At 42.3% G+C, this 13171-nt stretch overlaps 2 protein-coding genes across 3 annotated transcripts; both read right to left on the bottom strand.

The window, feature by feature from the left end:
* Window positions 1–598: 598 nt before the first annotated feature.
* On the bottom strand, window positions 599–1532 carry gphb5 (glycoprotein hormone subunit beta 5). The gene is made up of 3 exons (XM_086059569.1): window positions 1469–1532; window positions 973–1180; window positions 599–787 (listed from the first exon to the last, which is right to left on the bottom strand). Exons 2-3 carry the CDS (start codon window positions 1177–1179, stop codon window positions 599–601), a joined length of 396 nt encoding a protein of 131 aa, XP_085915695.1. The 5' UTR covers window position 1180; window positions 1469–1532.
* A 1126-nt stretch (window positions 1533–2658) lies between these two features.
* ppp2r5b (protein phosphatase 2, regulatory subunit B', beta) lies at window positions 2659–12927 on the bottom strand. 2 transcript variants are annotated; one of them, XM_086060041.1, is made up of 13 exons: window positions 12735–12927; window positions 12290–12591; window positions 10157–10353; window positions 9991–10092; window positions 9827–9919; window positions 9617–9747; window positions 9486–9545; window positions 7600–7708; window positions 6342–6395; window positions 5120–5290; window positions 4011–4138; window positions 3804–3905; window positions 2659–3715 (listed from the first exon to the last, which is right to left on the bottom strand). In XM_086060041.1, the coding sequence occupies exons 2-13, from the start codon at window positions 12486–12488 to the stop codon at window positions 3583–3585; spliced, it is 1479 nt and encodes a 492-aa protein (XP_085916167.1). In that variant the 5' UTR covers window positions 12489–12591; window positions 12735–12927; the 3' UTR covers window positions 2659–3582. The 2 variants fall into 2 exon arrangements, with proteins under 2 accessions (XP_085916167.1, XP_085916166.1); XM_086060040.1 differs by having other exon boundaries at window positions 12290–12927.
* Window positions 12928–13171: the final 244 nt, after the last annotated feature.

Below are 13171 nucleotides of genomic sequence, written 5' to 3'. Positions count from 1 at the left end.
CTTTATTTTATTCAGGTGATGCACACCCCGAAAAGGGACATGAGGGGAAATAAAATTGTAATGTTTTACTTTATTTAAGCTCGTATCCCACTGAGGGGAAAACATTTGCGAGGCTAGCGAATGTTGATTTCTCGTCAGGGGTTTGACAGGTTTCGTTCAAGGTTGCAACATTCGCTAACCGTGATTATGTTTTTTCTTGTCGCAAGGAAATTGTGAAACAAAATTTCCTTGCAACAAGAAAAAACATCTAAACAGTAGGCAAACGTTAAAATAACGTTTCGCGAATGTTGCAAATCGTGTGACCTTGAACGAACCCTTATGAGAAATCAAAATTCGCCCTTCAGTGGGATACGGACTTCAGTTTCTCATGAGAACAGACTAGTAAACTGCTACATCGCCCATCCTCAGAATTGTTCCTTATCTCATCGTGCATTCTGCGTTACGCTTGTTCTTTAATAAACAAAAAAACATATTTTTCACACATTCAAACTATATGTCAGTAAAAAAAAAAAAGAGGCTAAAATCTTACACCGATATTTTGTTTGTATGATTTTAATGAGCATCACACACAAGTTGATGACATGATGGGCATGAGCCGTCAGAAGCTCTCACACTCGCTGTCCAGGGTTGTGCACACGGCGCAGTGGCAGTGCACAGCCACCGGGTAGTGATAAAGAGGCGAGATGCCGGGCTGGCAGCCGGGCAGCCGCGCGCTCGCATAGCGGGTCAGTGCGTACGTGCACACGCGGTGATGCCGGTGGATGTAGGGGGGGTCCAGCACTGGCCTCTGCAAAACAGGAAAGTACCATTATATGTAATGGAAGCCGCCCTCCAGCAGGGCGGCGCTGTCAGCAACCATTAATAAGAGCTGTGTTGTTGTTTTTTTAATAAAAGGTGAAGCAATTAAAAAACGTTTAAATTCTTTACATTGTGTTTAATTATGCCATATGTTTTAAGTGGCGTTCCTTTTACCTCCCAGGTGTGACAGCGCCCCCAGCAGGCCTCCGTGGTTACCCGCAGCCCCTTGCACCCCGGCTTCTGGGCCACAAAGGTGAACTCTCGCACTGCGCAGCCGCGAAAGCCGTGCAGTGCCGTCGTTTCGGCGGCGACGCGCATCGCAGCCGCGCGCTGGCCGAGCACGAGCAGCAGCAGCAGCAGGAGCGGAGGAAAGATGCGCATGCTGGGAAACAAATGCACGCTCGTTACACGCAGGCCCTCTGGTGGACACTCGAGGAATTGCTGCAGCAAGGTATTTCCGAGTAAGTCGATCTTTTAAAGTGACTATAAGAAAATAAATGTTTTACGTGAAATCATTTGAACTCAGATTAGAAATTATGACAGATGTTCGATTGAGTTTATTGGAAGAAAAAAAATATTACAATGGTGCAACATACACCACAGTTTATTATCCAAATACAACCTCACAGTCTACTTTTGACTAAAAGTAAGAAGAGAAAAATGCTCTCACCTTTGGCGTCTTACCTTCTGGCGAGGGTCGGGACGCGTGCGGCTCCGTTCGTGCGACAAGCAAGTGAAATGGAAGCTGGAAGGCTCGTCTTTGTTGTTTTTTTCCCCCTCCCTTTTTTTTCAGTGTGAGAAAGTCATTCGGGCGGACGGACACTCTGACATCATCGTAATTACAATTAAAATGCCACACGAGAGACCCGAAGCGACAATAATGGAGACTCTCTCCCTGGAAAATACCGATAGTCCGTCTATACGCTGTTTTCTTAACTTCAACGCGTGCATGTGCGTTAATGCATGCCACATCTCTGTACTGGTGGACACTACATTAGGTACACCTGCACGATCTGATGATCGCCCCCCCCCTTTTTTTTTAAAACAAAGATAACTTGAGTAGGCCTATATATAACATCTCTCTCTCTCTCGTGTTTTGAAGGTATAAGGGATAACAATAATTAGACCTACCACTAGGGCTCGACTAATAAGTTTTTATTTATTTATATATATATCGAAGCTGATTACTACATTTGGCAGGGGGAAAAAAATCAATTAACATTGAAGTTGTAACACGTTTTTTTTTTTTTTTTTTTTTTAACAATGTTTATTTTATTTACTTGCAATTGACTAATATTTGTTTTGTGAATGATTCATTTTGGCATTGTATTTTCAAATGCTGGAGTGTTTTGTGTGCTGCGCAAAGTCAAGAGCGCAAAAGAGAGAGAGAGGTGCAACCGAGCGATCCTCGTTCGAGGAAAAAAGGGGACTTGTTGGGGGAAAAAAAGAGTTAAATACAAAGAGACGAGCTTGAAATCATGTCCTGCCGTGTTTGGTTCATTAGCAGGGAAGACGCCGGAAAAACGTTAGAAACTTAGAACAACATCTTACAGTCATGCAAATGTCGAAACTTAGCCAAACCCTTCTCCTGGTACGAACGTGGTGCTTTTACTGTGTTCTATTTTGTTCTCCTTCTCTACAAAATGTAGCTGTAAAAGGGGCGGGCGATGACATTCCGAGTACTGATTCATGAGAAAGTAAGAATATATCAGCGTTTAATCGGCAACACTTGGGACGTTTGTGATTATTTTTGAAAAGGGCTAATATCACCTGATATCACTGCCCGGGCCTTAATAAACACGCTCTCATAAAATAGAACAAATAAGACATTGCTCATAAAAACAAGACACACACACAGCGTTGTTTTGTCAAAGTGAAGTGTAATGTCATGTTAACGTAACCGTAAGCTTTCTACATCCGACTTCACCCCCATCCCACACCCAAAACATATTTTCCAGCCGTTTACTCTTGGAGACAACAAAAAAACAAACAAATTGTGACCGATTGCCGCGTGTCATGCATTCAGAACATCATTCAGTCAGACTTCTTTGGAAAGAAAGAAAGAAAGTAAATATATATATGTATAAAAAAGTCTGCATATATCAAGATATTTGGCAACATGAATACATATTTGGAGACAATCAGCAGCATCAATCAAATACCCCCTTGCTTTCTTGGCTGGGTGTTTTTTTTTTTTGCACTGTGACTAAATGAAAATATTTTTGACCAAGGCTTTCGCTGACAGGTAGATTGTTAAAACAAAAAACAAAAAAACAAAAAAAAGACAATCAATTTTTTCCACTTTACATTCAAATGTAAACCCTGTCTCTCTCACTTACACACACACAGAGTACAAAATAAACAAAATCATTCAGTCACGCAAAAATCATTCACATGTAATTGATTTACAGGTAAAGTACCTTTAAGGCAATGTGAACAAATGATATAATGCGAGTATTGCCAAAGTAAGATGGACGAAAGCACACTTAAGGTGCATTTGCTCAAGTCAAAGGTCAACTTGTTTGAAATAAAATAAATAAAACGTATCCCCTTCGCACCCCATTAAAGTGTCATGGTTAGCACCGCCACCAAATCAAAGAATAAAAGAGCCGCCGGCATCCAGTTGTTTTCCCCCCCCGAGGTGGTTAAGGTGTGTGCGATTCCTGCACTTTTGCCGCCATCTTATCTGCTACACTAGTTTCTTTCATCAAACACGACAGACACGTTATGTATATAGAATGATACAAATATATAAAACACCGTCAATGGCAGTAGCGGGCGGCACTAGGTGGCGCCGTCCCCGGCCTCTGACCATTGCGTGGGGCTCGGCTGGTCCCCTTCCTCGCCGCGCTTGGCTCCCGCGAGTTCATCCAGGTGTCGCCACAGCTCGGCGTGCTCCGTCTCCCGCTCCGTGACCCTGAGCAGAGCACGCGCATGAGGACGGGGCCACACCCCCAAATGCCCCACCCACGCCAAACCACGTAACCACATACATCTCTACTCACTTCTGTTTTTCCGCTTTGTAGGAATTCGCAAGTTGTAAAAACAGATCGCTGTTCATTTTCATGAAGGTCTTGAGGATGTCAAAGACGAGAGACACGATGGGTCTGGGGGGGGGGGGGGGGGGCAGACAGACATTTGCGCGGCCAACGCGGTTAGGTTAGCCCCCAATTCACAGCTCAACACAAACATCCGTGTGCGGCGCCACCTACTGGTTCCATTGGTCCTTGGAAAACGTGTACAGGTTTGAAAAAACCAGCGGGAGGATAACGTGGCAGTTCAGACAGATCAGACTCATGATGTGTTGGTTCTTCCAAAAGTAACAAGCTCGCTCCACCACCTGACGCACACGTGGGCATTCTTTAGAGTCGTTTTCAACATCGCTACAGGCTAATGCTAGCAATCGGTGTCAAATCCCATTCAATTTGCGCGTTGATTTTCAGTTCATTTAAAGTTCCTTTAGCGCCACAATTATTAATATTTATTTTTTTAACGCACGATTTCTTGGAAAGCCTTTACTGGGGGGAAACGCAGCAGACACGTCCACGTCAAAATGTAGCAGTAATAAATGTAATAATAATGCAATATATTTGTGGAGACTGGGGTCAAGTTGTATTTTACCATTTTAAAAATGTGGAGAATTTCACAAGTTACTTCATATTAAAGATTAGATAGCTCTTAATATAAAAAGAAAAATCACAAAGTGCAATTATGCCATCTAGTGGCAGAAAAATGTCCTCAACACAAATCAATATTGCACTCGTTTTTTTTTACAGTACAGTACTTTTATTTTTATTTTAACTCAAGCTTATGAATTATTATGAAATTACTGTATCAATAACTGAAAGATGCAGCCATATTTATATTAGTTAAAAAAAAAAATCCCACTTTTATGTTAACTAGAGTATGATTTTTTTTAAATTGTATTTACAACAGATATAAAATTTGCGATTAATCGTGAGTTAACTATTGAAGTCATGCAATTAATTACGATTAAATATTTTAATCGCCTGACACCCCTAATATATATATATAAAGCATCAAAATCCAACCGTTTTTATTATCCATCTCAGGGGGCGGCCATTTTGCCACTTGCTGTCGACTGAACGTGAAATCACAGTTGCTCGGGGATCAGGTAACGACCAGACCAATCGCGCCTCATCCCGCAAAGGTCACGTGACCAAACTCATGAAACAGGCGAGCCGTCGCGGTCGGCCATTACCGCTGAGCGCTGAGCAACCGTGGCGCCATTTCCAGTCGACAGCAAGTGGCAAAATGGCAGCTCGTGTGCTTCCAGTTTGGAGGTGATGGAGTCGTTCACCTGGAAGTGAGGACTGGCGATGCAAGCGGCGATCTTCTCGAAGAGCGGCTCCTGGACCTGGACGAACTGAGACGGCTCGATGACATCCAGGATCTGCTCCACCTCGCTCAGGATGATCACCTCCTTCCGCGTGCACGTCTTGGGCCAGTATTTGAGCAACCCTCTGATGATCTGAGAAAGAAAAAAAAAAGGACATATGGTGGGTATAAAAAGTCTACACACCCCTGTTCAAATGCCAGCTTTTTGTGATGAAAAATCAAGACCAGGATTCATGGTTTTATCACTTATTCCACTGTTAATGTGACCTATAGAAGAAATTGTTTTCAGAATCAACCAATCACATTCAAATATGTTAAATGGCAGTCAACACATGCTTGCCACATTCAACTCATTCGCTGCCATTGACAGCTATAGACGTCAAAAATTAATTTGAACCATTTCTATTAGTTTAACTTTATTTTTCCATTTTTATTAACAAGAGTATGAAAACCGAGATTTTTTTTGGTACATTTAGAACAGATATAAAATTTGTGATTAATCGTGAGTTAACTAGTGAAGTCATGCGATTAATTACGATTACAATTTTTAATTGCCTGATGCCCCTAATTTTTATTAATCTTTTCTTTTTTTATATAAATTTGTTTTTAAGGAAAAGATAATAAAAAATTAGGGGCGTCAGGCGATTACAATTTTTAATCATAATTTATCGCATGACTTTACGAGTTAACTCACGATTAATCACAGATTTTATATCTGTTCTAATACAATAAAAAAAAATCTAGGTTTCCATACTCTTGTTAACAAAAGTGGGAAAAATGTTGAACTAATAGAAATAGTTCAAATGAATTTTTGACGTCTATAGCCGTCAATGGCAGTGATTGAGTTAAAAGTGATTAACCCCCAAATCTCAGATGTTCTAGTAGGTTTTTACATAGTTTTTTTTACTAACACAGATTAACACAGTTTATGAAATATTAGACAGCAAAAAACAAAAACAAAAAAATCAGGAAAAGTCTACTACAACAGATGAACTTTAATTGGGTTTAATGAGTGCCACACAGGAAATGGGAAAAGTTTTGAAATGACTTTCCTTGGTCTCATCCTTTCTGTATCCCCCTGACCCTTTTTGAACAAGGGCGCGTGCATTTCCCATATCCAGCGTTTACTCGAGTAATTTACTCGTTACTTAAGCTTCATTTTGAACAATCGTACACCAACTTACATGTTCGGTGCAAGCGGCCTCTTTCTTAATGAACTGCACGACGCAGTAGGTCAGCTGTGATGGAAGGAGACACACAATTGTCAGCGTTAGTCACCGAGTTCTTCGACAGCGGTTAATGTAAAAATGTGCGCGCGCGTTTCGCGTTCGCCCGGTCGCGTCGCCACGGCGCTTGTGCCCGACAACATTGGACTCGGAGCAAAAGCACACAAACAGCACGGCTTGCTCCGCTTTTCATTCGATGAGGTCACGCGACATTGCGCAATTCAAAGGAGAAGAGAAAAGCGCCGGGAGGGTTCGAACAGACGCGAGGACGGGTCAAGTTATTTCAAGTATTGTTCAAAGTCTTAAGTCATTAAGCCCGCGTGGGGTAAACACGACGTTTGGATCGCGTTGCCAAGACGGCCTTTTGTGGGAACGGGAGGGTCGTTGTTAGGCGACGGATTACGGAGCACTTCCAAAGAAGGCGGATTTTTCAGGTGTCAGTTTGCACCCGGCGCACTTTCATTAAAGAGAAAGCTCATTTAGATGTAAACACAGCAGCGGCAGCTACCAAACAAATAATCCAACACGCCCTTTGCGGATGATTTCAGTTCCGGAAAAAACGCACTTCCAGAATCATTCCACGGGGAACGTAGAAGGGGAAAAAAAGTTCACAGGTACAATTTCGAGCAATTCTTCTGGAATCCACGCCGCCGTGGGAACGCTGTAAACAAACTGAGCAGCTCTCTTCCTGACTGGGAGTGACGTCGCTGTACAGATTACACACGTCTCGCCTTCCAACAACACCGTGACCGTTATTATACTCAAAGCGCTTATTGAGTCACTGACAATATGATTTAAAAGGCCTTGCACTCATATTTGAACTTTTCTTTGCATTGCCAGAAAAAACTCCCCCTGAGCTTGTCAGGTGGTCCAAACAAGTCTGAATGTGTGTGTGTGTGTGTGTTGGTACGAGGACTGGGAGGCGAAATGTCAAAAGAGGTGCAATTGACAAACTGCACTGACTTGTATAACAAATGGTGTGACAATTTCAACACGACAGGCAAAACCACAAAAACAGAGACTCAAACAGAAGCAATGCTTTTTGGATGTGTGACTCGACTCTGCCATCTAGTGGCGTCCCAGTGGTATCACCCAAAATTCCAGTGACCCGATGTGACAAAGGAAAACGTTTGCATGCAGCAAATATGACTCAAAGCGAACGGTGACCGACGAATGGGCTCGGACTCATCTGACCCGAGTTGGGCTCGTGACTGACCGGCGCGTGGAAGACGGACAGAGACGTCGCCTTGTGCAGCGGGATGAGGACCCGCACCAGGAACTGCTTGTGTTCGGCCTTCAGGGGCTGAGCAAAGCCGTTGATGATGCTGGCGGGTGACACAAAAGTGAAAATTAGCATTCAACTCACGGGGAGAGAAATTCAGTCAATGTTCATTTCCTCTCACCATGCCACTGAAAGATTATCGCTGCCGATATTTGGCATTTTGACGAATCTGTGTGGTGAATGCTCGCGAAATTGAGGGTTTTCATCAGGATTTGTAAGATGTTCACAGACAGTTTTTACTTGCCGTAAACACATTTTGAACATATTCAGACAATTTTTCACTGCGAAGATCTCTTGAAACCTTTTACGAACTCAGACAAAACCCCAAATTAGTTACATTTGCCGCTCAGTGAGATACAGGAACTTTTCATTTATGGATCTATTTAAATGTTCACTTTCTAAAAACAATTATGTACATTTTATTAAAAAAAAAATTTAAATCATGAAATTATTTTGACATTTTGGAAAACTTTAGGGAACTATTTACTTGATTAGTTTTTAATTAAGCTCCCTGCAATTTTTGTTGGAATGTTCAAACAAAGCTGTCAATTCTTTATATGTTTAAGATTATTATTTTATTTTATTTTTAATTTTGACACTATTTCGTTTTTATTGAAATATCGGTCTATCACTACTAAAAAGAGATCCTTGGATTTCCATTCCTACAGGAGCTCCACCCCTTTATGATGACATGACGTCATCTAATCCGTCTTTCCTCCTTCATTCATTGTTGCCGGTGTGGGCGGGGCTATAAATACCTCCGTTACCAGCAACATGACTGCCAGCCTCTCGCTCCTCGCGTGACTCATCCCTCTACCTCGGCTTCCAACGTTTTTCTCACGTCACCCGCGACCCTCGTCCCCATTGAAAATGGATTTTTGCAGTTATACTGACCTGACCTTATTTGAGCAAATGTTCCCAAAAATCAAGTACAATGGTTTCTTGGTTTAATTCATTCTTTGACCCAAATCATCTTTCTCACTGAAATGAATGGAAATGCCATTAATCTGTTGTATCCTTTTTTTAAATGAAAAAAGCTCTTAAATTATACTTATTAACTCATTCACTGCCATTGACGGCTATAGACGTCAAAAATTCATTTGAACTCTTTCTATTAGTTTAGCATTTTTTTCAAAAAAATATTGTACATTTAGAACAGATATAAAATTTGTGATTAATTGTGAGTTAACTAGTGAAGTCATGTGATTAATTACGACAAATTTTAATCGCCTGACGCCCCTAATTTTAAATAATCTTTTCTTCTTCTTCTTAAAAAAAAAAGAAAAAAGAAGAGGTAATTTTTTTTCTTCTAAATAATCTTTTCTTTTTTTTCCTTCTTTAAAAACAAGAAAAAAGAAAATAAGAAAAGTTTATTATAAATTAGGGGCATCAGGCAATTACAATTTGCATGACTTCACTAGTTAACTCATGATTAATCTAAAATTTAATATATGTACAATAATTATTTCCCCTTGGTTTTCATAGTCTTGTTAACAAAAGTGGGAAAAATGCTAAACTAATAGAAATAGTTCAAATTAATTTTTGACGTATATATAGCCGTCAATGGCACGGAATGAGTTAAAAACTGAGCAATGACACAATTAAAAACAATTGAATCATCTCTTTTAATTCTCTCTCTTTCAGTTGTGCTGCTCATTCTGGCGTATTGGTCGTTCTTCGCAGAGGATAAATAATATATGCCTGTGAGTATTGTTATATTGTCTGCCTACATGTTGTGTTCAGATATCCACATAGATGCTAAATGCTAGCCCGTGTGCCTGCATGTTAGCAATCGGGTGACAGAGGTGTTTTGTGCTCACCTGCCGAGGACTTCCAGCAGCTCTGCGACACCATTAAATTGCTCCGTCTCATAGATGAACCTGGAAAACAGGTACTTTATCATTATTATTTTTTGGGCCGGTATTTATGATCAAAATAGGAAGACCGGTACCTGAGGAAGATGTAATTTATCTGCTTGCGGATATAGGCTCGGAGGCCAAGTAGTTTTCCGTAAATGCGGTGTAAAATTATCTTGAGGTACTCCCTCTCCCTGGGGTCCTCGCTATCAAAACGTTCTAGGAGCTAAACACACAGGAAGCCGTTGCAGTGGCAGTCTTTGCGGAACACTGACACATGCAGGAAGGAGAGGAGAGGAGATCACCTGGAATATGAATTTCTGGTCCATGTAGCGCTTGGCCACGGCGGGCTTGAAATCGGGACTTTCCAGGAAACTCAGGAAGAACTCGTACACCAGCTAGGAAAGAGGCACAACGTTTGTTGACGTCTTCTGCTTTGCAGAGACCTCCTGACAAAGATGGAGTCTACCTGAAGATGCGGCCAGGAAGCCTCCTGCGGGGGATCGTCCTCCTCCGGGTCAAACTTGGGGTTCTCGCACGGCGGGAGGCATCGGAAGATGTTCTCTGAGATCTGCGGCGAAAGATGAAATGAGCTGAGAGAGGAGTGCAAAGGCGCTGGCGTTCTGCCACCGTACCATCTTAATGGCCTCCGGGTAGAGGGGCTCGATCAGGACCCCTTTGCTGATGGCCACGTTCTCCACCAGCTCGTTGAGCGCCGCGCGCTTGATCTCCTTCCCGTTCAGGTGGGCCACGCAGTCCAGGAAGTCGAAGGTCACGCAGCACTGCTGCAGCTTCTTGCAGAAGAGGTCGTGGAATTCAGCGGCGGAGGCGTCTGCGTACCGGGAAACAGTAGGAAACGGGAGCGCTTTTATAGGCCCTTTGACCGTGACGTCATGTGACACATTTTATGGCTTAAATGAAACCTGGCATTTGAGGGGTGTTTAGACTTTTGATATCTTCAGTACAGCAAATATTCAAATAACTCAGTCATGTGACTTGAGACAGCTTTTTTTATAAAGGTTCATATATTTAATAAAATATATATATGTGTATTTTTATAGTGCTGCCAAAATAAGAGAGTAATTTAAATGATTTAAAGCGTTTAAAAATAAATCAACTCAGTTTTAAATTAATTCCAAGATTTTACTTAAAGCTATTGAATGCAGAATATTGAATTTCGAATCGCTACTGCCACCTGTGGCCAAAAAGTGAAACGGCACACACCTGTCTTCACTATACAATGTGCATATGATGTCACATCCGCAGACAGAGGGTGGGAAATTCGAACCCGAATCCAGTCGGAAAACTATTGGCCAGAGGCTTGCAGGAGTACCCATTGTGAACAGCTCAGATGTTAATCTACTAATTATAAGATGTTTCAGTCCTAAATGGTCAAATAAAAAGGATATTGTAATGATATTTTGGGGCAAATTTGATTTTAACTTGTTGGACACATCACGCACACACATTCAACTGATTTGTAAGAGAAACGCACACCTCGAACAAAAGTCTCACGACTTAACGGTTCAAGATGCAGATTCTAGAAATGGCTCGTTAGAACGGCAAGGGTTTGGGGAACGCGAGCATGTTCTAATCTTTTTAATCGGATGAAAAATGACAAAATTAGAGCAGGTTGAAAACCTTTGATTTTAAAAAATGAAGAGAAAAGGTGGCGAAATTAACATGGAAAAGATAGGCGAGAAAGTTCGACTTTTCCTCGCTTAAAGTGACAAAAAAAGGTACTAAATGACACCTTAGCTAAATAAAAGTGAGTTTGCCTGAAAGAAGACCCTTGTGACTACAAAATGTGCGAATTTGATGTCTAGTGAGCAAAGATTGTGGCCATGGTGACGAGTTGAAGTGAAACTTTTGGAAATAGATTTTTGTCTCTCGTCACTCTGTTGCTAATTGCTCCACTCAAGCAGACGCAATACACACCAATGTTAAAAGGCTATTTTTCTCCCTTTTGCTCACTCTCTTTGAACCCGCACAGGGAGGAGAGCTTACATTCCTTAAAAAAAAAGTTCGACACTGAGCTAAAGATGGGAAAAATTGCAACAAAATGAGCTAAAATTCATATCGGCCGGTTAACGTATGCCCGCGTAGCGTGGCTTGGAAAAAGCTGCTTGATTTGTAATTGTGTCCCCCCTTTCTCCATTCATTCCTATGGGACCTTTTTTTCCCAGATTTGTGGGTGTTTTTTGGGGAATTGCGTCGCCATGGTAACTCAGAATTCCGAGAAAAGTAATGCCGCACCGAGTCAGATCGAGCCACATCGTTTGATACCTCATTTGTGCCGGTGCGATCTACGGTACGGGCCGCATTCTTGCGGAAAAATCGGTGGAAGAATACATTTTTTTTTTTAAATAAACCCATTTTTTTAGGATAGTTATATGTGCCTGCTTTGCTTCGCAAGCTACTGCTTTGCTACGCAGCAGTCCCATAATAATAAACCCGATTTCTTAGGATAGTAATATGTGCCTGCTTTGCTACGCAGCAGTCCCATAACAAAAAAAAGGTGAACATTTAGAGTCCCATGCACTTCTCCAGGGACCACTACACCAACTGGTGGCAGGTGTGTGTTGGCTCCCATAACATAAGTTTGTCATGAAAAGACTCAAATTTGGAATATCAAGACATTTTGCCGGAAAACTTTCAGTGTGTCCACCGGAAGATGAATGAATTTCCCACTTTTTTTTTTTTTTTTAAATATATATATTTTCTAAAGCAATTCTCTGTGTGTTGTGTTCTCAGGGATGCTGGCTGACCTTTGAGAAGAGGCAGGGGTGTAAGCTCCACCACAGCGCTCTGGTAGTGGAAGTTTGACGAGCTGGGGGACCTCCTACGGCGCGCCCTGCGGATGGAGCGTCGCACGAAGCCGTCCACCTTCTCCGCTGACGGCACCGAGAAGCTGCTCGTGGGTGAGGACGGGCTGGACGGGGGGAGCATGGTGGTGGTGGTGTCCATGGCGGGGGTGGAGGGGTTCACCAAATGGGGGTGATTAGTGCCTCGGAATCACAGATGGGACAAGGTGAGGCGACTAGGCGAGGAAGAAAATCTTCTGGGACTTCTGAGGGACAATGATGTTAAAACACGCACGTTACTCAACGGCCGTCCCTGCTGCTCCTGATTTTGGTCCACATCCTAACGCTCCTTTAAAAAAAAAAAAAAAAAAAAAAAAAAAAAAAGATCAGGGAGGGGAACGAGTCTCACCTCGCCGTCTTATTACGCGACTCCGCTCCACTCCGTCTCGCTGGACGAGAAGAAGAGGCTTTCCAGGCGGTGGCAACCGAAGAGACAAAATAAAACTATTAAATGCTCTTTGTGAGACAAAAGCAACCTCCGAGGTGATGCGCTCTCCGTCCTCCGTGAGTCGTTTTCCGTTTCAATTGCTCATCCAAACGCTGGGAAGGACCATGCCGGAAAATCACGATGTGCTTTTTTCACAATAAGAGATCAGACGTGTCAAAAATAATTGGAAGCCGTTGGAACGAGAACACGACAATACTCGATGTATAGTAAAAAACGTGGCTAAATCAGAAGCGATCCGTTGCGACAACTCACAACTCATTTGAAAAGTGCTCTGAGCCAAATTGGTGCTTTATTTTGGAACGACAACACCGGAGGACGTGTGACCTTCTCCTGAGCAT

This window comes from Leptonotus elevatus, chromosome 17 (assembly GCF_054856555.1).
Source record: "Leptonotus elevatus isolate MCC_2025b chromosome 17, RoL_Lele_1.0, whole genome shotgun sequence".
Taxonomy (NCBI): domain Eukaryota; kingdom Metazoa; phylum Chordata; class Actinopteri; order Syngnathiformes; family Syngnathidae; genus Leptonotus; species Leptonotus elevatus.
Note: the sequence above shows the minus strand (reverse complement) of the source record. Positions and strands in the feature narration are given on the sequence as shown.

Excerpts from the sequence above, each read along its gene's own strand:
- gphb5 (XM_086059569.1), bottom strand. The coding sequence starts at position 1,179 with ATGCGCATCTTTCCTCCGCTCCTGCTGCTGCTGCTGCTCGTGCTCGGC. Across the intron at positions 788-972 it reads GGCGCTGTCACACCTGGGAG|AGGCCAGTGCTGGACCCCCC; the intron begins GTAAAAGGAACG and ends CCTGTTTTGCAG.
- ppp2r5b (XM_086060040.1), bottom strand. The coding sequence starts at position 12,488 with ATGGACACCACCACCACCATGCTCCCCCCGTCCAGCCCGTCCTCACCC. Across the intron at positions 9,546-9,616 it reads ATAAATTACATCTTCCTCAG|GTTCATCTATGAGACGGAGC; the intron begins GTACCGGTCTTC and ends CCTGTTTTCCAG. Across the intron at positions 4,139-5,119 it reads TCGCCAGTCCTCACTTCCAG|GTGGTGGAGCGAGCTTGTTA; the intron begins GTGAACGACTCC and ends CGTGTGCGTCAG.